This window comes from Emys orbicularis, chromosome 1 (genome assembly GCF_028017835.1).
Source record: "Emys orbicularis isolate rEmyOrb1 chromosome 1, rEmyOrb1.hap1, whole genome shotgun sequence".
Classification (NCBI taxonomy): domain Eukaryota; kingdom Metazoa; phylum Chordata; order Testudines; family Emydidae; genus Emys; species Emys orbicularis.
Genome location: NC_088683.1, coordinates 332,687,725 through 332,713,679, shown reverse-complemented (window position 1 = coordinate 332,713,679; position 25,955 = coordinate 332,687,725). Strand labels below are relative to the sequence as shown.

Below are 25,955 nucleotides of genomic sequence, written 5' to 3'. Positions count from 1 at the left end.
AGTGAAGGTGGGGGAGAGTAAGCAACGGAGGGAGGGGACTGGAGTAGTGGGCAAGGCTACGTGTTCGGTTTTGTTCGGTTAGAAAGTGGGAAGCGCAGAGAGGAGCATGTGGGGGGAGGCCTATGGCACCCAGTGGCAGGGTGACCAGACAGCAAATGTGAAAAATCGGGGTGGGGGTGGGGTAATAGGAACCTACATAAGAAAAAGACCCAAAAATCAGGACTGTCCCTATACAATCAGGACATCTGGTCACCCTCGTGGCCCATTCCCGCCCCCCTGCAGGCAGCAGCCCCCCCTGCTCCTCGCTCCCCTTCAGCCCTCAGGGGCGCTCACAAGCCCCGCCTTCCCCTCCAATGGCATCAGCCCCTTCCTGCCACGAGCCAATGGGGGAGGGCGGGGGCGGAGCAGCGGCTCCGGTTGGCTGAGGGCGGGGGCGGCGGCCGCGCTGAAGGTGAGGCGCGGGCCCGGGGCTTTTTCCAGTGACACTCGGGCAGGGATGGCAGCGGCGATGCTGGGCGGCCGGGAGGTCCCGAGGCTGCTGCAGGTGAGCGCGCAGGGGTCGGTGGGAAACACGAAGCCCCCGCCGCAAATGGGGCCTGTCACTGCCCCGCCCCCGCTCTGCCCGGGCGGGGAGAGACCCCGCTCCCCCGCCGCGTCACGGGCTGCCCGGGGCCCCGGATCCACCCCGGCCTGATCGGCCCGCCCGCCCGCCAGGGCTCCAGTGTGGGGCGCCTGCCGGGCGCTGGGGAGCTCGGCCCCGGGTGACCTGCCCAAGGGCAGGCGGAGGCAGCTGTGGCCCGAGGCCCAGCCAGGAGCCTTAACCCCCAAGGCCATTCTCGTGCTGCCCGGTGGGGTGGGGGCGCCAATCCTCTACCCTCCTCCCCCCCAGCAGCCCTGCCCCGCACCCCCACATCCCCGCGCTGCGGCCCGGTCCCCAAGCCCGCCAGCTGCACCCGGGCGGGGCTGCCCTAGAGAGGGCAAGGCTGGGGGGGATCGGGGCGGGCTGCCACGCCAGCACAGAGTCTGCTCCTTGGGTCGAGGCGGGAGTTGGGAGCCTAAAGCGCCCATGGTAAAAGTCTGAAGTATCAGCAGCAGGGCCGGATTAACCTTTTGTGGGGCCCCATGGGGGTAATGGGGACATGGGGGGGGCAGAGAGTCCTCGGAGCAAGGGGCTGGCTGGGGCCAATGGGAGATGGGGCACGGCACGGCAGGGACAGCCTCGCTCCACTGAGCCCAGTACAAGGGCACTGTTTACAAACCGGCAGCTGCCAGATGCACACTGACCCACCTGGCCCTGCACTGCCATTGTGCTTCTTCCCCTTGGGGGTGGGCCCACACTGCACAACTGCCCAGCACCCCTCTGATCCCCTATGACCAGTACCACACTACCCAAGAGACCCCCCACAAACACCTACGCCCAGTGCTGTCCCACAGACCACTATGCCTAGCACACCTCCACCCAGAACCCCCCCGATCCTCTCACTGCCCAGTGCCCCCTAGCTGAACATTCCCACAACTGCACAGGACCCTGCACCTTCCTGTCCAGAGGGGCCCCCCCATCCCCTCATTGCCCAGTGCCCCCCCCATCCCCACCATAACTGCACAGTGCCCCGCAGGACCCCCCCCCCACTTCCCAGTGGTCCGACACACACAGAGCTCCCCCACTGCACAGCCCCCAAACACACAGATCTCCCCATCCCCTCAGTGCCCCCCAAATACCCTGATTCCCCAGCACCCCAAAACACAAGCCTTCCCCACTGCCCAGCACCCCCCCCCACTGCCCCAGCACCCTCTTCTCCCCCCCCTCCCCCCCCCGACCTCCCTGAGACCTACTCTTCCACACCCTGACCCCTGGCCACAATTGCTGGCCCTGATGGGAGGTGACTATGTCTCCTAGGCTGAGCCGGCAACGCAGCCAGGGCTGGTCCTGGGGCAGGATAACTTCGGACCCTTGGGAGTGGTGTAATCAGCCAAGCAGGAGCAGGACCTGCCCGGGCCAGGCTCCCTCAGGACCCACATGCCTGGCACAACTCAGTTGAGTTGCCCCGCACTGTCCCCTGTGACTGGCTGAGACTGGCCCGGCCTCTGCACCAGTCCCAGGTGGCTCTGCCCCCAGGGAGGCAGGTGGGGCCCCACAGGTCCTAGGCAGCAGAGACAGCTCAGAGCTGAAGCAGTGCTGGGGAGCGGGGCAGATCCCCTGGGACGTGACTCCCGAGATCCCACCGAGCCCAGCCACACCCACTGGCCCCATGGACAGCAGTCCGGCCCAGCCCGCATGGTGGACCCCAACTGCTGGGTGATGAGCCCCCTATAGGCGAGTGGAACCTGCTGGCTGAGAGCTGCTCACACAGCAAGGCCTGGGTGCTGGACTGCCCTGGGCGAGGGGCCAGACCCAGCTGTGTGAATGGATTAGAGGAGTCCGTAATGGGCCCCTTCCCAGTGTGGGCCTGGTGTCACGGTGCCATTGGCACCATTGTAAACCTGGTACTGATCAGCAGAGGTCAGCCACATTGGTCTTCAGCCTCCCATTGCATGAGGGGCTGTGATGTTGCGTGTGTGCTTCTTTGAGCCAAATGAACATTAAAAACCCAGCCACTGGTGCAGCAAAGTGTTGCGAGCCTCTGCATTGGAAAAGGGGATGAGGCAGGTGAAGCATCCAGACATCCTTGGTTTATGCTAGGATCAGGTATGTCCACAGAACCAAAGTTGAGATCTTATCAGCTGCCAAGGCTAAAAAAATCTGTTGTCAGTACATATAGGTATGCAGCACAGGCAATGCTAGCTGCAATCAGCTATGTTTACTGGTTTTTTCACTTATTTGTACAATTGACTGAATAACATGAACTGTAGATAGTCTAAGATAAAAGGCTGTTACCCTTGTTAGTTGTCAGGTCATTCTAAGAATAAACTACTCTCTGGGATGTTCAAATAAAACCTTAAAGGGATGCAGTCAACTTTAAAGTTTACCCATTTGTCAGAAAATTTCACACCTAAAATTGTTACAGATAATCGCCCAAGTTGACTATAACTGAAAGACTAGAGGACATAATGTTGTTAAATGCATAAAATTATATAGGCAGTTTCCTTTTTCTTGCTTGTGAATTTGTTTTTCCTGCTGTGAAGCTAAAATTTTAAAAATCATCCTAACTGGCATGGGGACTCAAGGTGGGCATAGTACCTGAAAGTACTTTTTAACTTTTCTTAAAATGACTAGATTATAATTTATGGTGTTCCTTCAAAATCCTCAAGTGACTATTAATTTTAATTCATTTACCTAATATATTCTTTCAGTAAAATGCTAGTGACTAGAATTCACTATCTATACACTGTCTAGTGAAATAGTTTTACTTTTTAAATTACTTTAAACTGCTGCACAAGGACAGGCGGAGGCGGCGCTGGATAATGATATCTGAAGATAATGTATCTTTTTCAAATAAATTTTTTTTAAAAAATATAATGAATTTTCATCCCACTGTGAGTACACCTAGTAATAGGATGAAGTTAACAGCCTGTGAATTGGTTTGCTGTACAGATTTTTGCTGGATTTGTTCTTCTGTAGTCCTCTTTTGATGTTGAATCCTGTGTTCACCACCCATATTACAAATCACAAATGCCAGTGAAATTGAGCTCTAGAAATTAGCTACCTTTGTAATGCTAAACTTAGTGATAGCAGTGAAAGGACTAAAGGAACAATGGGGTTGAATAATCAAAATTTGTAATGTAGCAGCATTCCCTACCTGTTCATTGTATGTAATGATGAGAAATGCTGGAGCGCCTGTATCTGAGAAGTAGCTGTTACATGATTAAAACTGACACAACTTTTTTAATCCATACTTTCCACAAACTGCATTTAAAAAAAGATACTTAATTTCTCAGGAAAGATTTAATCACAGATAATGTAGTGAGATCTCAGCTCACATATTTGGGACATTATTACTTTTAGAAAATCTACTACAGAATGTCTACCGCGTTTGTCAAATAAATGAACAAAGTCCATTTTGTGACGTATTAGTTTTTTATTTTTTCCAATGTTTCTTAACTTGAAAAATGCAATAATTCTTGGTGTTTCCCAGTCACTTGTAAGAAGAGCCCAATTTTCACAGTATATCTGTTACTGAGCTGAAACATCAGGTCACCAAAATTTGCAAAGTAAAATTCTGAAAATTTTCTTATTTTCAGGTTTTGAAATACACAAACCGGGGTTATGCATCACAGCGTACTTTAAATGTAAGTATTAAGTAGCATATGGCTACAAGCATTGGTTATGATAAACCATCGCTACTCGCCTGCTTTTAGAGTCTGATCTTTTAAAAACTTGAGCGCAACACACTTTCAATGTAGAGAATGTGTAACTTGGCCAAAGTCGCGCAGCTTGTCATTGGCCAAGCTGGGAATAAAACCTACAGTCTCCTGACTCCCAGTGTCCTGCTTTTTAACCACTGGATTGCAAGGACTTCTACTTGAGAGTGATTACTTAAAATAAGCATTGAAACTCTTCCCTTCCCCACCCTCTTGTAATCTGACCACAATTACATGTGATAAGCTTGAATAAGAATACTTGTTACCTGTCTCTCACCTAGGATCAGAACAGTGTTCAATTTTTCTAAGAACTGTCTGTATCAAAATGTCAGATAACTTTAAAGTGGTCTGTGCTGCAGAGGGGTTGGGAAGGCAGGGCATCATGCTTCTGTTAAACTTACAGTGAGCCGGTCAATGCTATCTCTCTCATCTTGAAAATTTCACTCTGCATTGACCTGTGTCTGACCTGGTCTGTAACTGAGGGCAGCTGAATGTGTCTGCCTCTTGAGTTTGTTAATCCTATTACTGGTTACTTGTGGAGTGGGAGGAGAGTAAATTAAGTGACACAAGGTATTCCATCCAAAATCCTGCCTACCTCAGTGAATAAAGAACCAAGGGCCTGATACTGCATGGTGCTGAGTGTCTTTGACTCCCGCTGAAACATGGGGGTTGAAGGTGCTCGTCAACACCACCGAGGAAGCATTCAGGAACAGGCCCCAAGTGCGGGACCCAGACTTTAGTCCCTTCAATGTCAGCACATCATACGGCCATCAGATTGATGGGCTAGCTTAGCAGGCAGACTTGTTGATGCGAGGGGGGCTGAGTAAAAATAGGGGTAAAAGCAATACAAATCATCATCATACTTAAAAAACCCATATTATGTTGTAATTCGAAGAAGTCAGATGCAGTGAGCTCCTAGATAAGGAGTTGAAAGTCATACCTTGTTTCATTCAAAAGTTTGTTTATGGTTAGCCCCACAAGAAGATCTCTGATATAACATGACTAAGGCTACGTCTACTCTACCCGCCTGAATCGGCGGATAGAAATCAATCTCTCGGGGATCGAATTATTGCGTCTCGTCGGGACGCAACATTCGATCCCCAAATCAACGCTTGTACTCCACCAGCGGAGGTAGGAGTAAGCGCCGTCGACGGGGGAGCCGCGGAGGTCGATTTGCCGCCGTCCTCACAGCGGGGTAAGTCGGCTCCGATACGTCGAATTCAGCTACGCTATTCGCGTAGCTGAATTTGCGTATCTTAAATCGACACCCACCCCCCCCGTAGTGAGGACGTAGCCTAAGAATGTCATGATAATTTAGCCAATGTCTTGTTTCTTGGGCAGGTGTCTCAATTACTATAACATAATTATTAAAATGTTTGCACTGCAGTGGCACCTAAAGTCCATGACCCGTTTGGCTCCCCCGTTGTGTTGTACAATTGTATACTGTACAAATATGAGTCACTGTTTAAAAGAGAAGACAAAATAAAGTGAGAACAAGTTAAAAGAAATTTTATGTTTTTAAATACTGTAACTCTTACCACATATTCTGTTCTACTAGGAAGTGGTCATAGCAAGTGCAGCACGGACTCCCATTGGATCTTTCCAGGGATCCCTTTCATCGTTGCGAGCCACTGAACTTGGTTCCATTGCAATTAAAGGAGCAATTGAAAGAGCAGGTATGTGTAAATATTTGTTCACAAAACAAAGTTACACATTGCCCCAGTGAACAGTATCAATTTGTATCTTGTTTTGAAAAAAATTATGTTAAAAAATAAGTGTACATGTGGGTGGGTGAATTTTTAATCTTAGAGATCTTAAACTTTTATCAGTTGATACTATTAAAAAATAAAAACAAAATCTAAGCGTGAAATGTGTAAAGTACTTAATGCCTGATTTGAGTGCTTTTGTTTCAGTGTTGCTTTTAAGAATAGATTAGGCCACTGATTAACATTCTATGTGAAATAAAATGTTAATCTGGTTCCTACTGGATATGTGTCCACCTCCCAAAACCTATCACCACATTAGACACTGATTTATAGTCTGCATTGCAGTTAGAGTGGATGCATTAAAGACATAGAAATGGAATTGCTCTAATGTGTTGAAACACACTGCCCAGGAGTTGGTTGAAGGCAGCATTCCTGGTGCTTGTGCTGTTTTTGTTCTGTGGATGCCTAGAGGACTTTGGTCTCTAGAGCAGTCTTCAGCATTTTTTCATGAACCATAAGTGTGGAAACCCAGGAGGCTCTTGATGTAGGTCTGTGTGCTGTATTTTAGCCTCACTGGAGTAAAATCAGTGCATTTTATTGCCAGTGTTAGATTGAAAACTTTATCTAAAAGATAAAAATACTAGTGTATTGCTTCTCTCCCTTAGAAAAAGCCTCTTGGTTTATTTTATAGGTATTCCTGCAGAAGAAGTGAAGGAAGTGTATATGGGTAATGTCCTGCAGGCTGGACAAGGACAAGCTCCAGCAAGACAAGCACTACTGGGTGCAGGTATTAACATACTGTTTTTGTTTCTGGGTTTAAAGATCTAGCGAATTTATACTACATAGAGCTGCTATAGAACTGTAGGCACAGATGATAACTGTTTTACTTTAGATGAAAGTTAGCCCCATATGAAATATTATAGATGGTGAAAGGCAGTTTTTTGTAATGAGGGGCAGTGCAACAAGATTAGCAGCTAATAGTTCTTAAATGCTAAAAAAGGATGATGTAATTAGATTATAAATAGAATAATGTGGTTGTCTTAATTGATTAATATATTTACTTGTCTCAGGTTTACCAATCTCTACTCCTGCTACAACTATCAATAAAGTTTGTGCTTCTGGAATGAAGTCTGTCATGATGGCAGCACAGAATCTGATGTGTGGAAATCAGGTATGTGAATTTTAGTGCCCGATAACTTCAACCATGATATCTGATTGCCAAAATGTGGAAATTCTGATCTCTGAGAAATACGAGACTAATGTGGTGGTTTCCTGCCCATTATAATATACTACACTTTGGTTTTGTGCTAATACTGCTTAACTAGAATTTATATATATTTTTTACATAAATCCTAATTTTGTAGATATTTAAATGTTTGTTTTGATAAACAAATTTGTTAACTGTGTATTTAGAAATGTGTCTCGCATATATCTTAGGATACAGTTAATAGTGGAAGTAGTTGTGGTCAGTATTATAAGTTTTTCCTTTTAAGGGGAAGAGAGGATAGAGAAGCAAAATACCTAGATCTTAACCAGGTTGCTTTGACTCGTGCCTCTTGTGTAGACATACCGGTAGTCAGAACTAGAGACTATTCCAGCATAGCTTTTTAATAGTCAATATATGCTGACAAAGGAGTTTTTCCTGTTGTTGTAGGAACACAACCTCCCCAAACAAAGTTAGCTGTGTTGTCTGAAACCCTCTTCTGTCAACATAGCTGTGTCTCGGGGTTTTGTTAGTATGGCTACATCAGTGGGGGTGTGATTTTTTTTTTTTTTTTTTTTATCCCCAACTGACATAGGTATGCTGATGTAACCTTTTAATCTAGACCAGGCCTAGATTAGGAGAAAAAAAAAAATCTTATCTGCCAATTATGGTACATCTTTGGAAAACCTACTTGCTGACATAAGTATTCTCTTTTATTTCTTAAAATACATACACTCTCTCTCTCCTCCCTAGGGTAGAGTTACTGATATCAATGATTTAGGACCGCTGCTTAATTCACACCAAACCCAATCTGACCCAGTATTAAGGGCTTGGTCTAGAGCCTGAAGTCAAGGGGAATCTTTTGCCCCTGACTGTACGGGTCTTTGATCAGGCTCTAAATGGTATTCTTGCCACTAACTTCAGTGGGATCAAGAACAGGTCCCGTACTTCTATTTCAACAGCTACTGCTGGGATTAGTAATTCACATTTAATGAATATTCATACCTTAGGTTTACATTTGATGGATGCAGGCCACACACTTTGTAGGGGCTCTCATATTTTAGAGATTTGACCTGAGGTGATTATGCATGCCTGATTCCCACACAGTATGTCACTGTCTCTCTACCCACTTCGCTGGATTCAGCCCTAATTGACTGTAAGTAGGTCTTAAAAACTATATTATTAGAGATTTTTTCCCCCCAGCTGCACACTCAGTAATTCTGATCCCATTACAGTCAATGACAAAACTCCCATTGACTTCAGTGGATATGTGATTAGCGGTGTGTTAGAGCCTTTACTGGATTTATAGATTATTTTTTTTAAAACTGGAAGGGCTGGAGACATAAAATTATATAGGATCAGAATAACAAAGCTAAAAAAAGAACACTTTAAGAAATCTTCTGTTCCCTTCTCTGGCTTCCTATTTCTGATTTCTAGTCATAATTGCCTTTGAGTTCTCTCTACTGTCCGTCTCATCTTCATGACTCTCAATTGCTTTTATTGGATCCAGTATATACCTAATATTGAACAAAGCATCATTACTTTAAATCTTACCATAAAAAAACCTTCCTTTTCTTATCCCGTGACTGACTCCTTGTAAAGTATCCTTTATGAGGATGCAATATAAAAGTGTTTTACTGAACTTTTCTATAGACTACAGAAAAACATTAAACTTGCAATTTTTCTGATCCCTACCCATATGTAATACACTGCATTAAAAATGGTTACATGTATTCTTCATGCTGAGAATCTAGAAACTTCATGTGTGAAGCCCCAGTGAATGGTCAACCATATCTTACAAAGGGTGATAAAACTGCAGGAACTACTTCTTGAAAACAATGTAGAAATATTAATGAATGCACATACTAATTAAATTGAATTTTGGGTTCAATGAGAAAACTGTTTAAAGTCTCCTGTTTGTTGCCGGGTTATTAACAGACAACATGGTAAACTGTTATGAAGTTGGGTCAGATCTTTCCACGCTGTGAGACAACACAACATTGTATAGAGCAGCTAGTACTTCATGTGAACAGATCTCTCTTCTTTGCTGGTGTCTTAAATTCTGAAACAGCTGTTTGTCCTGTAGATATAACATGTTGCTAATGGAGAACTGAAATGGAACAAATATGCCAAACTAAGACTTTTTAATCAGAAAATTCTACTTTAATCTTGGCGACACTTACATTTCAACAATTTAGGTGTAGGAGAAAGAAAATACTAATTGATGTGAGGTGGCCAGAGCACCAGTACAGCGAATGAAAGATTAAAAAGAAATACAGGCTAAGAAATTTGTCAGATATTTTTTTTTCCCCTCAAACACTCCATGTTGTAACTTTACTGTAACTAATCTTCAAGACTTTTTGCTTCTCAGATCTTTTGAAATTACAGCTCAGACACAGAACATTAGTCATGTTCACTTCCTGTGCCAACACCAATTAACTGTTTTCATTTTTTTCCTGTTTTAGTCACACAAAAAATAGAAGCAATTTTGTAAGAAACATCTGTAACGTGTTCTCTAATCTTTTGTTATGTGGGAAGAAATTTTATATAAAATGGCTTTTATTGTAATTTACTTTAACATATGCTTGTTTTGTTTGAGAAGGATGTGATGGTGGCTGGCGGGATGGAGAGCATGTCTAATGTTCCCTATACAATGAACAGAGGGGCAACACCTTACGGAGGAGTAAAGCTGGAAGATTTGATTGTAAAAGATGGCTTGACTGATGTTTACAACAAAATCCACATGGTAATTATTGCTGTTCAGTACTGAAACATACAGCAACTTCATTTTTTTGCCTATCATGAGCCTACTACCGAACTCAAGAGTTTATTACTAACTGTTTAAATGTTGGTTCTGGCGTGACCGGGAAATGAGGGACAGAACTGCTTCTGAGGAAAGGGTTCTTCCACTTTCATGATTCTTACTGTGAGTGGAGAGGCTAGGCAGAAAATTCAGGAGCAGGCCAAGCGGTGGTTTTGTGTCGCTGTGTTTGAGGCCTTGCTCAAGAGTCCAGGACAGTGGTAGACAGTGACTCAAGACCCGGGTGTATGCTGTAGAATGCACAGTTGATTACTAATAGCTCACTATTCCTTCCTTCCCGGGGGGGGGGACCAATAAAGCTGCTCAGCCTCCCTTAGGGCATCCACTTGTGTGGCCCAGCACGGTTTCCCTGTTACGTGTGTGTGTGTGCGTGCGTACGTACGTACACAATGAGGTTCCTAGAGGAGAATGAGATTTGAGACTATCGGTATGCTCTCTCACCTGATACCGCCTCATAATATTTGATTCTCCTGGTTCCATGTCAGCTAGCATCCTGACAATAGCTCACTGGTTTAAGATGAATCCAGATAAGATTGAAGTGAGGCTGGTGGGCATTTTGAGGAATTAATGATTGTTCTCCCCACTGAAGGAATTTTCCTACCCTTTGTCTTATTCACAGTCTTTATTGGATGAGTTGCTACTACTTGCTTCCTAAATAGTAGCAGTTGCACAAATAATCTTTTACAATCTTTGCCTAGCCTATAGATTATTCATAGATTCTAGGACTGGAAGGGACCGCGAGAGGTTATCGAGTCCAGTCCCCTGCCCTCATGGCAGGACAAAATACTGTCTAGACCATCCCTGGCAGACATTTATCTAACCTACTCTTAAATATCTCCAGAGATGGAGATTCCACAACCTCCCTAGGCAATTTATTCCAGTGTTTAACCACCCTGACAGTTAGGAACTTTTTCCTAATGTCCAACCTAAACCTCCCTTGCTGCAGTTTAAGCCCATTGCTTCTTGTTCTATCCTTAGAGGCTAAGGTGAACAAGTTTTCTCCCACCTCCTTATGACACCCTTTTATATACCTGAAAACTGCTATCATGTCCCCTCTCAGTCTTCTCTTTTCCAAACTAAACAAACCCAATTCTTTCAGCCTTCCTTTATAGGTCATGTTCTCTAGACCAGGAGTAGGCAACCTTTCAGAAGTGGTGTGCCGAGTCTTCATTTATTCACTTTAATTTAAGGTTTTGTGTGCCGGTAATACATGTTAATGTTTTTTAGAAGGTCTCTCTCTATAAGTCTGGGGTGTGTGTGGAGGTGCAGGGCAGAAGGCTGGATGTTGGGGGGACCCGAGGTCAGGGCAGAGGGCTGGAGGGGTGTGGGGGGTGCAGGGCAGAAGGCTGGGGGGTGTGGAGGTGTGTGTTGGGGGGAGGTCAGGGCAGAGGGATGGGGGGTGTGTGGAGGTGCAGGGCAGAAGGCTGGGTGTGTGTGGGGGGTTCAGGGCAGAGGGCTGGGGTGTGTGTGGAGGTGCAGGGCAGAAGGCTGGGTGTTGGGGGGAGGTCAGGGCAGAGGGCTGGGGTGTGTGTGGAGGTGCAGGGCAGAGGGCTGGGGTGCTCGGCTCGTGGGGGTGCTCCCAGCCCCCTGCCATGAGCAGCTCATGGCAGGGGGCTGGGAGGGATATGCCCTGTTCCACCCCCTTCCCCAAAGCCCGTCCCTACCTCTCTCTGCCTCCTCTACGGAGCAGCGAGCACGCTGCCGCTTGGCTCCGCTCCGCTCCGCTCCCCTCCCCCTCGCAAGGGCCGTCGCCGGCAGGGAGGAGGAGGGGCCGGAATGCACCACGTTGGGGGAAGAAGCGGGGCAGGGGGGAAGTTTGGCTGCCGCAGGACCAAGCTTCTGCCTCCTGCCCCCGCAGGGGAGAGAGTGGGGCGGGGGGCCGGGACACCCCCCCCTCCCCTCCCCTGCCGGGGCAGGAGGCAGAAGCTTGGTCCTGCGGCAGCCAAGCTTCCCTCCTCCCCCGCTTCTTCCCCCAGCGTGGCGCTTTCCGGCCCATTATCTTCCCTGGCACAGAACTTAAACTAACTGGTCTGTAGTTTCCTGGGTTGTTTTTATTTCCCTTTTTATAGATGGGCACTATATTTGCCCTTTTCCAGTCTTCTGGAATCTCTCGTCTCCCATGATTTTCCAAAGATAATAGCTAGAGGCTCAGATACCTCCTCTATTAGCTCCTTGAGTATTCTAGGATGCATTTCATCAGGCCCTGGTGACTTGCAGGCATCTAACTTTTCTAAGTGATTTTTAACTTTGTTGTTTTTTTTTTTTTTTTTTTTTTATCTTCTAAACCTACCCCCTTCCCATTAGCATTCACTATGTTAGGCATTCCTTCAGACTTCTCGGTGAAGACCGAAACAAAGAAGTCATTAAACACCTCTGCCATTTCCAAGTTTCCTGTTACTGTTTCTCCCTCCTCACTGAGCAGTGGGCAGTGGGCCTACCCTCTCTTCACTGATACAGACTTCACCTTTGTTATCCATACCTATCTGAAACCCTTCCTTGTTCCCTAGCATGAGAGACCTGCTGCAAAGGGCATATATGTCATGCTGGGGAACAAGGAAGAGATTCAGCCAATGCAGGGTTTTGGATAATCGAGCTGAGACTACTGGTTAGGACTGTGAGGAAGAGGAGGATAAAGTTTCCCTGGCTGCAGGGGAGACCACTCTGCTGCTGAATAGCTCCTGCCCAGTACAGAGAGCCCTCTGCAGGTCCGCTGCCATGGAAGTGAGTGAGTAGGGCCATGACAGCAGAGGGCTTCCTGTGCTGCCCCAAGGCTAGTGACATGCAATCCCTGCAGATGCAAAGTTATCAAGGGGAGGGGAAGCTGTGGGAGAGGAGGCGTGGCTGTAGTCCCGATGGAGCAGAGCCTCCCCACCTAGCCAGGACTGCGGAGGAGGAGTCGTCCCCGTCACCCTCTATTTGGCTAGATAGAGGTATAGAAATTAACTCACTTGTGTGAGGAATCAGAGGAATGCTACAATCAAATGCAGACTGATCTCTACACAATGTTTTATATGTAGAATTTGCTATAGAAACAGCATAAGTTTAACCAAATATGCATGCAGATTCTTAAGAAGTTAGCCTAGTGACCAAGGAGGAGGGGTCTAGCTCCCTCATCTTCAGAATAACTTTCTCAGGTGGACTTGGTGTATCTCAGGGAATTGGTAATGGGATATATTACCCTTCACCTCTGTCACCAGTGTACGTATAGCCCGTGTTTGTAGTGAACGAGATTTCTAATGGTTGGTTCTATGGCTGTTCAGTAACCTGTGTGAAATGAGTTAGGCGGTCGCAGAGGATAGTTGTGTATACAATAAAAAAAAAAGAGAGAAATTATCACGCTGTTCAGTAACCTGTACAAAAAGTTAGGTGGTCTCAGTTCAGTTGTTGGATGAAAAATTGGCACTACTTGCCAATTTGTCATTCTCTGCTGAGAATCCAAGGACTGAATAAGATCTGGAGATTGAAGTACCCTTTCAAGCCTAGAAGGCAGTCCCACCAGTATAGGAATGATGTGCATTGGTGAGAACAGTTTGGATGTACTGTTATGTGGCTAAACAGGGCTTCAGATTGTCGATCCAAGCCATTTCAAAAGCATTAAATTCACACAGATTTTTTTAAAATTAGAAAGGCCTCATTAGGAACATTAGAGAGACAAGGTGGGTGAGGCAATAGCCTTTATTGGACCAACTTCTGTTGGTCAGAGAGACAAGGTTTTGAGCGACACAGCTTTTGCTGTGGCTCAAAAGCTTTTTTTCCTCTCACCAACAGAGAAGTTGGTCCAATAAAAGATATTACTTCATCCACCTTGTCTGTCTAATATCCTGGAACTGACATGGCTACAACTACGCTGCATATATCATTATGAACATGGCTTTCTGGCTTAAATTACATCTGTCCAGAAAATTGCCCACTAACTTCTGTTGTGAAGTTCAGATTCCTGTAGCAGTTGTCACAATAGAACCTTCTGGCAACTAACACTTAAAAGTTCACTTCAAAAGTTCTGTCATATCCATTTCAAAAAATTGAAGTTAATCTTCCCATCTACATTTCTGGTTCATGCTCTCAGAATGGTCTTTGTTTTTCCCTAGGGTAATTGTGCTGAAAATACTGCTAAGAAGCTTACTGTTTCACGAGAGGAGCAAGACACTTATGCTATAAATTCTTATACTAGGAGCAAGACCGCCTGGGAATCAGGAGAACTGACAAAGGAAGTTGTTCCTGTCACTATTTCACAAAAAGGTATTATGAAAATACATTCTAAAATAAATTTTTAATGTTAAAATATGTTACATTGTGCACTGATGAATACTAACATTGCAGCTGGAATGTGCGAATTTTGGGAATATTTTAAATTTCTGTTTAAAAAAAAATTAGCTTGCTTTCTGGCAAACACAGTTGGTGAAAGTTTATGGCCATTTGTTTTTACTGAGGTACTGGAGTTATCCATCCTTCTCTTGTAACTTGCATGAGTGTTACAACATAGAATAAGTGCTAGCTAATGTGGCTTGTAATTCATCTCCTTTTGTTTTTTTACTATTTTAATACCCCTAATTGATCTGTGATTTTTTTTTTTCCCCCCCTCTTCTCTCCACCAGCCTGGGAGGATGAATTGCTAAAGGTCTTGTCTTAACAATAAACCTGTTGTGGATCAATGGGCTAAAGGAGCAAGCTTGTCAATTTTTGTCTCGCTTCACAGCTAAATTAAGTCACATTCCATTTTTAGACATCCTGACATATTATTTCTATAAAAAGGAACATAGAATAAATATTGCAGAATACCGTGGGTCAGTGGTCCCCCAACTTTTCAGAATTGTGCTTCCCCTTACCCCGTCTGTCTCCTGCCCCCCTCGGGGCTGGGAGCAGGAACACTGCTTGTGTGTGTGTGTGGGCGTGCCCCACAGTTTGGGGAGTTCTATTTTAGGGGCTACATTTTGGATAAATCATAACGAAAATAACCTGGTAAAATGTCACATGCATCAGTGTGCAACTTTTCATGCTAAAATGCCAAAAACTGATTGAGTTGGCTTTGATATGGCATCTTTGGCATTATTTCAGGGAAACCAGATATAGAAGTGAAAGAAGATGAAGAGTATAAGCGTGTTGATTTCAGTAAAGTTCCAAAGCTGAAGACTGTTTTTCAAAAAGAAAATGGTAAGTACTCTCTATGGAGCAATTGGTGTTGTGTGGGGTTTTTTTTGTTTTTGTTGTTTTTAACAGAGCAAATTTTTTATGAAATATTTGAAGTCTCTCCACGCTAAGCCAAGTAGTGAAGAACAGTTTCCAATTGAAATTACTAGGACATATATAGATATTTTATTAAACACAGTCTTCATGCTGATTCCCAATATGTTACTGATGTGTCGCAGGAGAGGAAGAGATGTATCCAATTTTAAATTAAAGATTTCCATAGCTCTAGTTGCAGTCAAAGGTGAACTGCTTTACTTGAAACAGGGACTCTGGTGTTTGTCTTTTTTTGACTGAGTTCCTCCAAAGTATGTTAGCAGGAGGACTGTGCTTATCTTCTGTTGAACACAGTAGCCTGCTCTTGTTCAGGGCTTGACTTTGAGAGCTGTATATTCTTATGGTACTTAATTTCAAAAAATAAAATCTCAAAACTCTTTCAAGTTGGACTGTTTCGACAGGTGGGTGAATAACACATTCTTTCCACCCAGCCCCAATGTCAGTGTATTTGAAAACAGCTTAACTGGGTCAAGGTGAAGACGACGGAAAGCATAGGAATACAGCAGGCACCACTTACAGCAGTACCCTTTGTGTCCTAGATAATTGTTCTTATAACTGGACAATGTACAGCAGTGTTTCCTGGAGAAATGCAGGCTGTGTTACATACTTCATTTTGTTGTGACATTTGGAAGGTCTGGTTTAGTGACCGGCTTTAATGGTTTCCACTTGAAACAGGTGATAATTGTGGGGGAATCAAACAGCAAAGTTGGTCTAGAATTGCAGTTTCCCAAATGTTCTTGTAAGTGGAATGCTAACACTGAAAAGTAGATGTCAAGATGAGTGTCTTTCCTGGAGAAGTGGTACATGAGTGTGGGAGCTGTATCTGTTTTATTGTTGCACAGATCCAGCGGGGATTGATTTATCGCGTCTAGTCGACCCCCGAGCGCTCTCCCGTCGACTCCTGGGCGAACATTATTGCTTTGCGTGTTGATCCAGTCCATTTTTCGTTCTCTTTGGGCTTTAATTATAAGTTGAACTTGTTTAATTAAAAGGTTGCTTCTTCGAGCGGCTCTGCATATTCCCACTTACGGGTACTATGCTGCCTTGTGGTACCTAGCAGCAGAACCACCTAGCAGGGTCAGCTAGAGCACTCTTGCGCTCTCTGCCCCTCCTGTCCAGTGTCACTGATGTTCTGAGAGCGAGACTTGTATAGGGGCTGGAGTGCCCTCAGTTCCATCTGACCGTATGCCTGGATGGATGTAAACATCTCCAGTCTCTTTGGAGTTGGAGCCCTTTTTATTGTTAGGATAGTTAGTGTTAGTGATTATTTTGTCCCCTGTCAATTCTGGGTTATGGCAGAATCAAAGAAGTGGAGAAGGCCGGGATTCAAAAGATGCATTTCCTGCCTGGCAGCAGGCCACTCACCTCCTGGGTGTTTGATTTTCTGGACCTTTACTCCCAGAGCCCACAAGGATAGGGAGAATTGTTTGTAGCTCCTCCTTCTCAAAGAAGCTCTTGAAGCTAGATCCTCTGGATCTGATCAGTACCCTTATTGAAGGTCTATCTGAGCAGTCTTGGCTCCTGGAGCTTTCAGCAGCTCTAAGTGACTGCAGGGTTCCAAGAGGCTGCAACTCTGTCAGAGCCAGGTCTAATTCCTGCAGCTCCCTCAGTCAAGTCCTTGAGGCGACATGAATCCAAATCAAGGGCCACATGGTCATATCCAACTGGCCCGGTTTCAGAAGAGATGTTGAGAGAGAGTTTGTCTATGCTCACTGGTGCAGTACCTGCTGCCTCACAGTTATCCAATCCTGACAGAACCCCTGTGGCCATGAGACCAGGGTCAGTTCCCACTTCCACTTTCAGATCCAGAAGATGGATTTGAGTGGTGTGTCAGAACTGGGGCTGTCGGAGCCTTTGGTTCTAACTGTTGCAGCACCAAAGAAAGTGAGACATAGGGACAAGTTCTTACCTAAGGTAGTATCTGAATTTCACATCAATCAGACAATTAATTTGTTGCCCGCCTCTTCCCCTCCCCTCGCCCCCCCCCCCCAAAAAAGGAAAAATAATTATAATAAGGGGGAATCTGTTCTCCAGACTATGGATGCTAGAAGAGTCCTCACTTGTTATTTAGGTAGAGCTAAACGTTTTAATAAATGGTCTAGATTGTGTTTTATGCTTTAAAACTACATGGGTTGTACAGTTTCTTCCCAGACACTCTTGATGGATTAAACAGTGTATTGCTGAATGTTAAACGCCAACAAAATCTCCTGTACGTGCTTCGATTCTACCACATTCCACTAGAGCGGTAGCTACCTTCTTCACTTGTCTTAGGCAGCTGCCAGTTGCTGAAATTTGCAGAGCTGCAATCTGGACTTTGGCGCACATCTTTGCTAAGCACTGTACTTTGGACTTGGCCTGTAGGGCAGATGCTAGATTTGGTAAAGCACTGCTTCAGCCCTTATTCAGTTAGGCCTCTGTTCCCACTTCCAGGTTAATTTTCAGCACTGCTTATCAGTCTGTCCCATAAGTGGGAATATGCAGAGCCACTTGAAGAAGAAATGAAAGCTACTTACTTGTAACCAGAGTTGTTAGAGATTGCTCTGCATGTTCACACTACCCACCTGCCTTCCCCTTTTTGTCAGAGTCCTTGTTCTATGTCTCTGGCTCTGATGTGGTGAGGGCACTCTCCCTCTTATATAGCCTCTCCCTCAGAACATTGATGATGCTGAGGGAAGGGGAGAGGTGCATGACCGTACTCTAGCTGACACTGCTAAAGAAGGCTCTACCACAATGCGGCGCAGTACCCATAAGTTGGGAATATGCAGAGCCTTCTCGAAGAACTCCGGCGATAAGTAACCAACCTTCATTTTCAAATCTGTTTTAATCTGATGGAAAAACCTTTATATCGGGACACTTAAATTGATTTAAATCTGGCTTAAATCAATATAGTTACAGGCCTGATCTACACATACAGTTTACAACAGTGTAACTTCTTATTCCAGTGGGAGAATGTGCGCCTTCACACACGTCTGTCTCCAGTCGATGGATCTCTGAAGCTAAATCAGTTTAGTTGCCCCACTTTTTTGCAGCCCTGTATCGATTGGCGTTAACGTGATTATTGGTAATGTGGAAGCCATTACTGTACCTAAGTAAGATAAATCGATTTAAACCTGGCTTAAATTGATGTAAGTGTCCACACAGGTTTTTGCACCAGTTTAACTACATTTAATTTAAAAGCTTACCTTGAGGCTATGTTTATATTATACTACAAGCTAGGGGTATGATCCCCCAGCTCACGTACACATACTTGAGGTAACCCAATGAGAGCTAGCACTTGTATAAGTAGTAGTGTAGCTTCGGTAGAATTGGCAGTGTTGGCATGGTTTAGCCATGCCAGTACAAACACTCCTGCAACCTGTGAGTATGTACTCAGCACAGCTAAACCGTGTTGCCGCTGCCTGTGCTACCACAGCTGCACTACTAATACTCATGCTAGTTCTCATCGAGCAATCATGAGAATTTGTATGCGAGCTGGGAAATCACACTCCTAGCTTGTAGTGTAGATGTAGCCTTAGTTAAGCCAGTGCCCCATACTTGTATAGACAAGAGCTCAGATTCAGGACCTCTCTGTCAGATAAATTGGCAGTGTTGGCATGGCATTGAAAAGAGATACCTGAGCTATTGCATTTTCCTTCTTCTGTTTAAATACTGTTCTTCTTTTTTCAGGAACAGTAACTGCTGCCAATGCCAGCACACTGAATGATGGAGCAGCTGCTTTGGTTGTGATGACTGCAGAGGCAGCCAAGAGACTTAATGTTACACCACTTGCAAGAATAGTGGGTTAGGAATTTTTCCAAATGCCTCTCTCAAGTACTATGCTGGAAAATACTCTTCTGATTTGCCATGTGACCTGGAATCTTGCTTAACCAGTTGTCTTTTTCTTTGGGGGAGTGTGGGATAGGTTCATTGGCTAGGAAGGTGCAGCTGTAACGTAACTTGAACTGTTCTTTTAAATTCCAAGAGCCAAACATGCTTGGACTCCTGATCATAGCCAGCCTTTCCTAAACGGGATTATGTCTAACACATTTTAAAAGTAAAATCTGAAAATATTACCATACTGTTTGCTTACAAGCACACACAGCTTACAGCCTGTTTTCAGGAGTCATTTTATTTAAATGAATAGAAAAATTGATTGGTGGAGAAGGGGAGTATTGGACTTGTATCCTGTATAGGTTAATATTTCCTTTGTGAAAAGTGATAAAAGATTTCAAGAATATTTATGGTCTTACAGCTTTTGCAGATGCTGCTGTTGATCCTATTGACTTCCCAATTGCACCTGCGTATGCTGTTCCCAAGGTAGGAACAAAACTGATCATTGCTGAATACAAAAAAAATTGTAAGCTTGCCTAAATTGCTCCAGTGATCCAACATGGATTTTCCTCTGATTGGAATACAGACAATACTTGCATCACAGGCTTATTTATAAAGTACTTTGGGATCTTTTAGATAAAGTAGTATTTATATTATGATTGCTTAGCCACAAGAATAACTCCCATGCAAAGTGCACATTCAGTTTTCTGTTCTAGTTAGGTTTTTTTATTAAAGGAACACAGTCCCCTTGAAATTTAGTCGGCTTAAACAAAAGAGTTTAAAATAGTTACAGGTACTTCCTTGCCCCTCAATACCTCTGCCAGTTTTTTGTGGTTAAGTCATCACTGTTGCTGTCTGAAAAATCGTCACAAACAGGAACACAACATAAATAGGCTATCAAGTCAAATACCCAAAGTAAACAAATTAGAAAACAGAAAAAAATATTTCTTATTTAGTCCTTATAATAACTTCAGGTGTTACAAGTGACAAATCTTTTAGACAGAAGTGTGATGGGATCTGAGTCAGTGTCTCATCAAGGAACTAGTTAAATGATGCTGTTCATTGTATTAAATAAAGGCTCTCTCTGTGGGTATGACAAATGTAGGTAAAACAAAAAGCTGACAACTTTCCAGGTTCTTGTGTATTGGCACTTGCTATGCAGACTCCTTTAGTGCCAGACTGTGGGGTTAATAATGTTGCCTGAGTTGAAGTTAAGACAGACATGTTAATCTCGGTGCTTGAGAGAGAACCCAGCTGGGTGGTTAATATTAAATTATTCTAAGCATGTCAAAGCAATTATCTGTAACTAAGGCCTTGCCTACACCAGAAGGATTTTTTTAATGCAACCTAAGGTATGAATTTAAACTGATATAGCTATACTAGTATAACCCCCTCCTCCTCCAATGGGCACTCTTGTTTTGATCTAAACAGAAAAAAGTCTTATCAGAATAAGTGTGTCTACACGGTGGGGTACGGGGCTGGTATACTGTCGTAATTGGTAAAATGTTCCTTTGTAGACTGGTAGTGAAACTTGTATTTGGCAGCATCAGATTAACCCAAATCTGCGGAAAATATTTAATTGTCACATTTGTCAAATGTGCTGGTAACTTTACAGAAGACTTTGGTTTTGTTTGAGCTGATTTATGGCTTTGGTCAGTAGAAAAGGTTATGTCCATACAAATGTGGCTGTTTCTTAAAATGTAATCCGCTTCATTGAATTACATTGATGGAATTATTGACGTGTTAAAACCAATTTAGCTTGCAAGGTATAAATAGTAAAATGGAGGATTGGGTCCTCAGTTGTTAACATCAATGCTAATAACTAGATTGGGGTGTCAAACTCATTCTGTAGGAAAGGCCAAATTTATTTTTTTAATTATGGTGCATGGGCTGGGGCATAAATTTACATTTGTATAATCCCCTCAATCCACAGATCTCTCACTGATGTTGTGGTGATTGCATAAAGATCAAGGTTAGAATAAAGGTTTTTATGTAACAAATTTTTAATTCAGTTGCATTCTGCATCACTTGGGAGAATATTCTCACTCTTAGGACCTACCACTATTTTTCTTCTTGTTGTCACTTCTACATCTCTACTGCTCCCCTGGCTTTGGTCTTGTCTGTACTTAAAAGTTTTGCAACCCTCCCTAGTTTAGAGTTATACTAGTAGAAAAGTGTGTATACTGGTATAGCTTATTCCGATTCAAGAACTCAAAGAAGCTATACTGGTACTATACCTTTATACCATACCAGTATAACTGGCAGCAAAAAAAAAATAAAAAAAAATCACCCCCTAACCATTAGTGACAATGGTAAAACTTTTAAGTGGTTTGTCTTGCTTCCTTTTCTCTCTTTTCTCTCCCCCCCCCCCCTTTCTATTTTCTTCTTTGCATCAGCTCTCAGTTTGCATCCAGGGGCTTCACTTCCACTCCATTTCCAGCTGATAAATAGTTACTGACATGTGAAGCATCATCACTCTATTGAGGCTAATGGAAAAGGGGGAGTGAATTTCCAGAGCTGCTGTTTCGAGCTGTCTGCAAACGGGGAAGATATCGGTGTCAGTTACACTGTGCTTACATTTGGAAGGTTATTTGTAAGCATGAGGGCAAAGAAGAGTTTTAGATTCTGCAGAATCTGAACATGCTACACAACTCGCACAAATACATCAAGTAGGCCTTGTGTCTGACACCTTCAAACTAGAGGCTGTGAAAGTTTTGCCACTCTTTTTTCCTCTTTCTCTGCTGGGCTTCCCTTGAGTTCATTTCAGTTGTGACAAAGCCAGATCTAGAGCCATCTTAGCCCTGTTTTTACAGGGGCAACTGCTGAGATGTGCAGTCTTCTGTACAATCCTTTCTTTGCAGGGAATAGTCTTAACACCACTTTTGAATAATGTGTATCCCAGCTGGGAAACTGGTGAAAAGCCTTGTGACAAGGGGAAGCTTCTGATCCAGGCCGAGTGCTTCACTGGGTAACTTTCAACTAGTTATAGGAAGTGTAACATTGAATTAAAAACAAAACAGGACCACCATGAAGTGCTTTTGGCTACATAACTTTCACAACAATGTTTTATTTCTAGGTTCTTAGTGATGCAGGATTGAAAAAGGAAGACATTGCGATGTGGGAAATCAATGAAGCATTCAGTGTTGTAGTCTTAGCCAATATTAAAATGCTGGGTATTGATCCACAGAAGGTGAACATACATGGAGGTGCTGTGTCTTTGGGACATCCAATAGGGTAGGTGAAGTACTCCATTGTGTGTTTTTTTGTTTGTTTGCACTTTAGGGTAGGTCTTATCCTTGGACAATATCTGTTAAACACATCATTGCGTCTGTGTGTGCTTGGGCCATGTTTTTTTAACACCTCCATTTTGTCTTTAGTTTTCCAAGCCAGGGGCAAAGGCTTTTGCTAACTGTCACAGGGAGCCAGTCAGTAGGAAGAAGCGTGAGCAAGAATTGATGGTGGCAATTTGGTAGCAAGTTCATTGTAATTTTATCCAAGGCTTAACTTTTAGGGTTCTGTGAATCAGGCTTGGTTGGAGGTTCACCTTTCTCCTCAGTATTTAGCTCTTCTATGCAGTGGATGAGCAAGATTGGGAACCTTTTCTTGGATGAAGAATTTTCCTTGTCACAGGAAATTTTATTCAGTTCATTTATTTGCTCCCATCACTGTTGTCTTGGTGCATGTACCATTTTTTCCCCTCAAATTTCAAATTATTGAACTTGTTAACCAGGAAACAGGCATTACTCCTATCCGAATCAACTGCAACAGTAAACCCACTAATTAATGTTTGTGCAGTGCTTTCAACATCTGCTGTACTAATAAGTATTAAGTATTTGTTATACTGACTAAGCCCTCCTGCAAAAAGCCTAAGTTAAATGGAGGACCTTCAGGGCATAGTGTAAAGACCACCAGGACACTGGATCTGTCCCACCAACAGGCAATTAAACTCCAGGCCCAGGGCCCTCTACTGAAAATATCTTCACATTTGATTGCCACTGTTGTCTAAGGTGGATCCAGAACATCTACTGAACACCTAGTATTGCAGTTAGAAGCCAGCACAGTCATTGGAGCACTGATGTAATGTGCTCTCTTCAATTTAACCCACCTGTCCCCCTCCCCCCAAAAAAGAGTTGTCACGTTATGAAGCAGCTGTAGTTTCTGAATAGTCTAAGGCTAGGTCTACACTACGGGGGGGGGGGTGTCAACCTAAGATACGCAACTTCAGTTACGTGAATAGCGTAGCTGAAGTTGCGTATTTTAGGTCGACTTACCTGGCTGTGAGGATGGCGGCGAGTCGACCGCTGCCGTCGACTCCGCTTCCGCCTCTTGCTGCGGTGGATTTCCGGAGTCGACCGCAGAGCCATCGGGGATCGATTTTATCGCGTCTTCACTAGACGCGATAAGTCGATCCCCAATAGATCGATTGCTACCCGCCGATCTGGCGGGTAGTGAAGACATGCCCTAAGTCTTTCCCAGTAATCTACTTTGGAGGTGATAACTGGCATTGTGCAGGTCCACTGAAGAAAAATAGCCCCAATCATCTAGCTAAATACAGATTGAAAAAACCATTGGGGATTCCAGGAGCAAATGGTGATCCAGAAGTGCCCCTTGAGTTGCAAGCTCTGTTGGCAAAGATATTAGGACCACTCCTCAACTCAGGGGGGCTAACATCTTCCTTGCCATATTCTGTTGGTGTCCTCTGATCAAATCAGCATCACCATAGTCTTCTCTGGATAGGTTATTTTCAAAAGTCCCTCTCTCGGTAAGTATGTAGGGCCCTGATCCTGTAAACATTTATGCAATGAGCTGACTTTTGTGCCAGAATGCTTGTCTACACTTAAAACACTGCAGCTGGACCGTTTCAGTGAAGATGCTATCTACACTGCTGGGAGGAGTTCTCCTGTTGGTGTAGATACTCCACCTCTCTGAGAGGCGATAGTTAGGTTGATGGTAGAATTCTCCCATCGACTTAGCACTGCCTACGGGGGGGGGAAAGGGGGGTTAGGTCAGTTTAACTGCGTTGATCAGGGGTGTGGATTTTTCATACCCCGAGTGACTTAATTATGCAGACTTAATTTCCTAGTGTAGACCAGACCACTGTGTTTGACGGTTCAGGGTCTTAATCACAGCAAAAGCAGCACCTCATTGTACATCCTCAGACTTGTAGTTGAAGAAGAAATCGGTGCACAAAACCACCACTTGAACCAGCAACTGCTCTCAAAATTCATTCTTCCTGTGGTGGTGGCAGCATGGAAGAGACTTATGTGCAGCCTGCTGTCTTTTTGAGAGAGCTGTGCTTTGCAATGCAGCCCAGTTAATTCAGTTCCAGCAAGGAACAGAAAGCCTGGTATTTTAAAGAGCTGTGTTTAGAATGCTGCAAGGTCTCTTCCCTCCCTAGGCTGACACTTCTGGTATTTACATAAAGACCTTCATCCCCGCAATGAAAGACAAAGTGGAAAAACTGGTGGAAAGTTGCTTTTATTACTCTTAGGTATGGGTATTCGATATTTAATCCGAGGATGCAGTGCTACAGCAGCACTGCCATTTGAATCTGTTGATTGTTTTAGCTTGATTTTATACAAGTTGCTCTGACTTCCTCTAAACTAAACTGTTTTCCCTTCTATATAGAATGTCTGGAGCGAGAATTGTTGCTCACATGGCCCATGTGCTGAAGCAAGGACAGTATGGTCTTGCAGGAATTTGTAATGGAGGAGGTGGTGCTTCTGCGATTCTGATCCAAAAGCTGTAGTCTGGCTGGCTGTTGAAAATACCAAGCCTTAAAATTATATGAGCAAAATAATCTGAGTGGTGGTGGCAGTTACGTTATTTATGGATTTGCAGATAACACCCACTTTAACTGTTGGTTTTCTATAGTATTTCTCTAAAACCTTGATCAGTCATGCTCACATCTGTGTTTTACTTTAAACTAATTTAGTGCAAGTGTTTTTTACATAGTGTGAACTAAAACTTATCAAATTATGGTAAACTACAAGTTGTCATTAGACAAAGACTGTATGCCTACTTGGAATGTAGCTGTTCTGTGGATGATTCATAAAGATCCCCACAAGTAATTATTTGAATGAAAATTGTTTTCTTTGGTGGGTAATTAATTGATATTAAATCATTCATAGCTCTTAACATGGACACATAGCTTAAGTGCTCAATTTTTTATTTAAGCCTGTAATATCTAGTTGAATTTTTTTTTCACATGAAAATCACCTGGCAGTTACTTACCTGAATATTGCTGTTGGAACATATCTTTACAACAGGAGTGTGAGTCTAGCTTGCCATCAACTGTTTAGACTTCTTCTAAGGTTAGCTACAATGCTGGAGGAGTCTTTACACCAGCTTTTCATTAAGGATTTCTGCAGCACTTTGTTTAGCATTGATAAAAATTAGTAACTGACATCATAGAACACAAGTTTGTCAACTGCAGCTGAAAATATTAAAAATACTTAACCGTTAAATTATGCACAGATAATTGGCATTTCTCATTAGTCAGAGATAAGTGTTCACATGCAGAGTTAACTGGTATAACTATATCCCTTTAAGTTCACACCCTACTTTATACAATTACAACTTCCCGTGAGACAAGCCCATCAATCTGTGGTATCCAGAAAAGACTGGCTGACAATTGCTTGTGTTCAAGTAAACTATTGTCACTTTTGTGCTAGTTCAGGAGCAGTTGTAAAATTTTTTGCCTTCTGGCCTGAATCTGTGCTACAGTTTTCAGGAATATTTTGAGCTGAACAGATATATCCACATGCAAATTTAGAAATGTAGAAAGATCAGAATATGTATTTTCACTGAAGATTCTGCATATGGTTTGAAAACAATATCCCTAGAATAGGTGGATGCAATTCTAGTGCAGCTT

The 25,955-nt window shown here is 43.6% G+C and overlaps 1 protein-coding gene across 1 annotated transcript; it reads left to right on the top strand.

Moving 5' to 3' along the window:
• The first annotated feature begins 459 nt into the window (after window positions 1-459).
• On the top strand, window positions 460-25,221 carry ACAT1 (acetyl-CoA acetyltransferase 1). The gene is made up of 12 exons (XM_065408686.1): window positions 460-544; window positions 4,180-4,227; window positions 5,858-5,975; window positions 6,697-6,792; window positions 7,076-7,176; window positions 9,812-9,955; window positions 14,119-14,269; window positions 15,086-15,181; window positions 18,938-19,051; window positions 19,503-19,567; window positions 22,158-22,315; window positions 24,710-25,221. The coding sequence occupies exons 1-12, from the start codon at window positions 497-499 to the stop codon at window positions 24,828-24,830; spliced, it is 1,260 nt and encodes a 419-aa protein (XP_065264758.1). The 5' UTR covers window positions 460-496; the 3' UTR covers window positions 24,831-25,221.
• The last annotated feature ends 734 nt before the right edge of the window (window positions 25,222-25,955 follow it).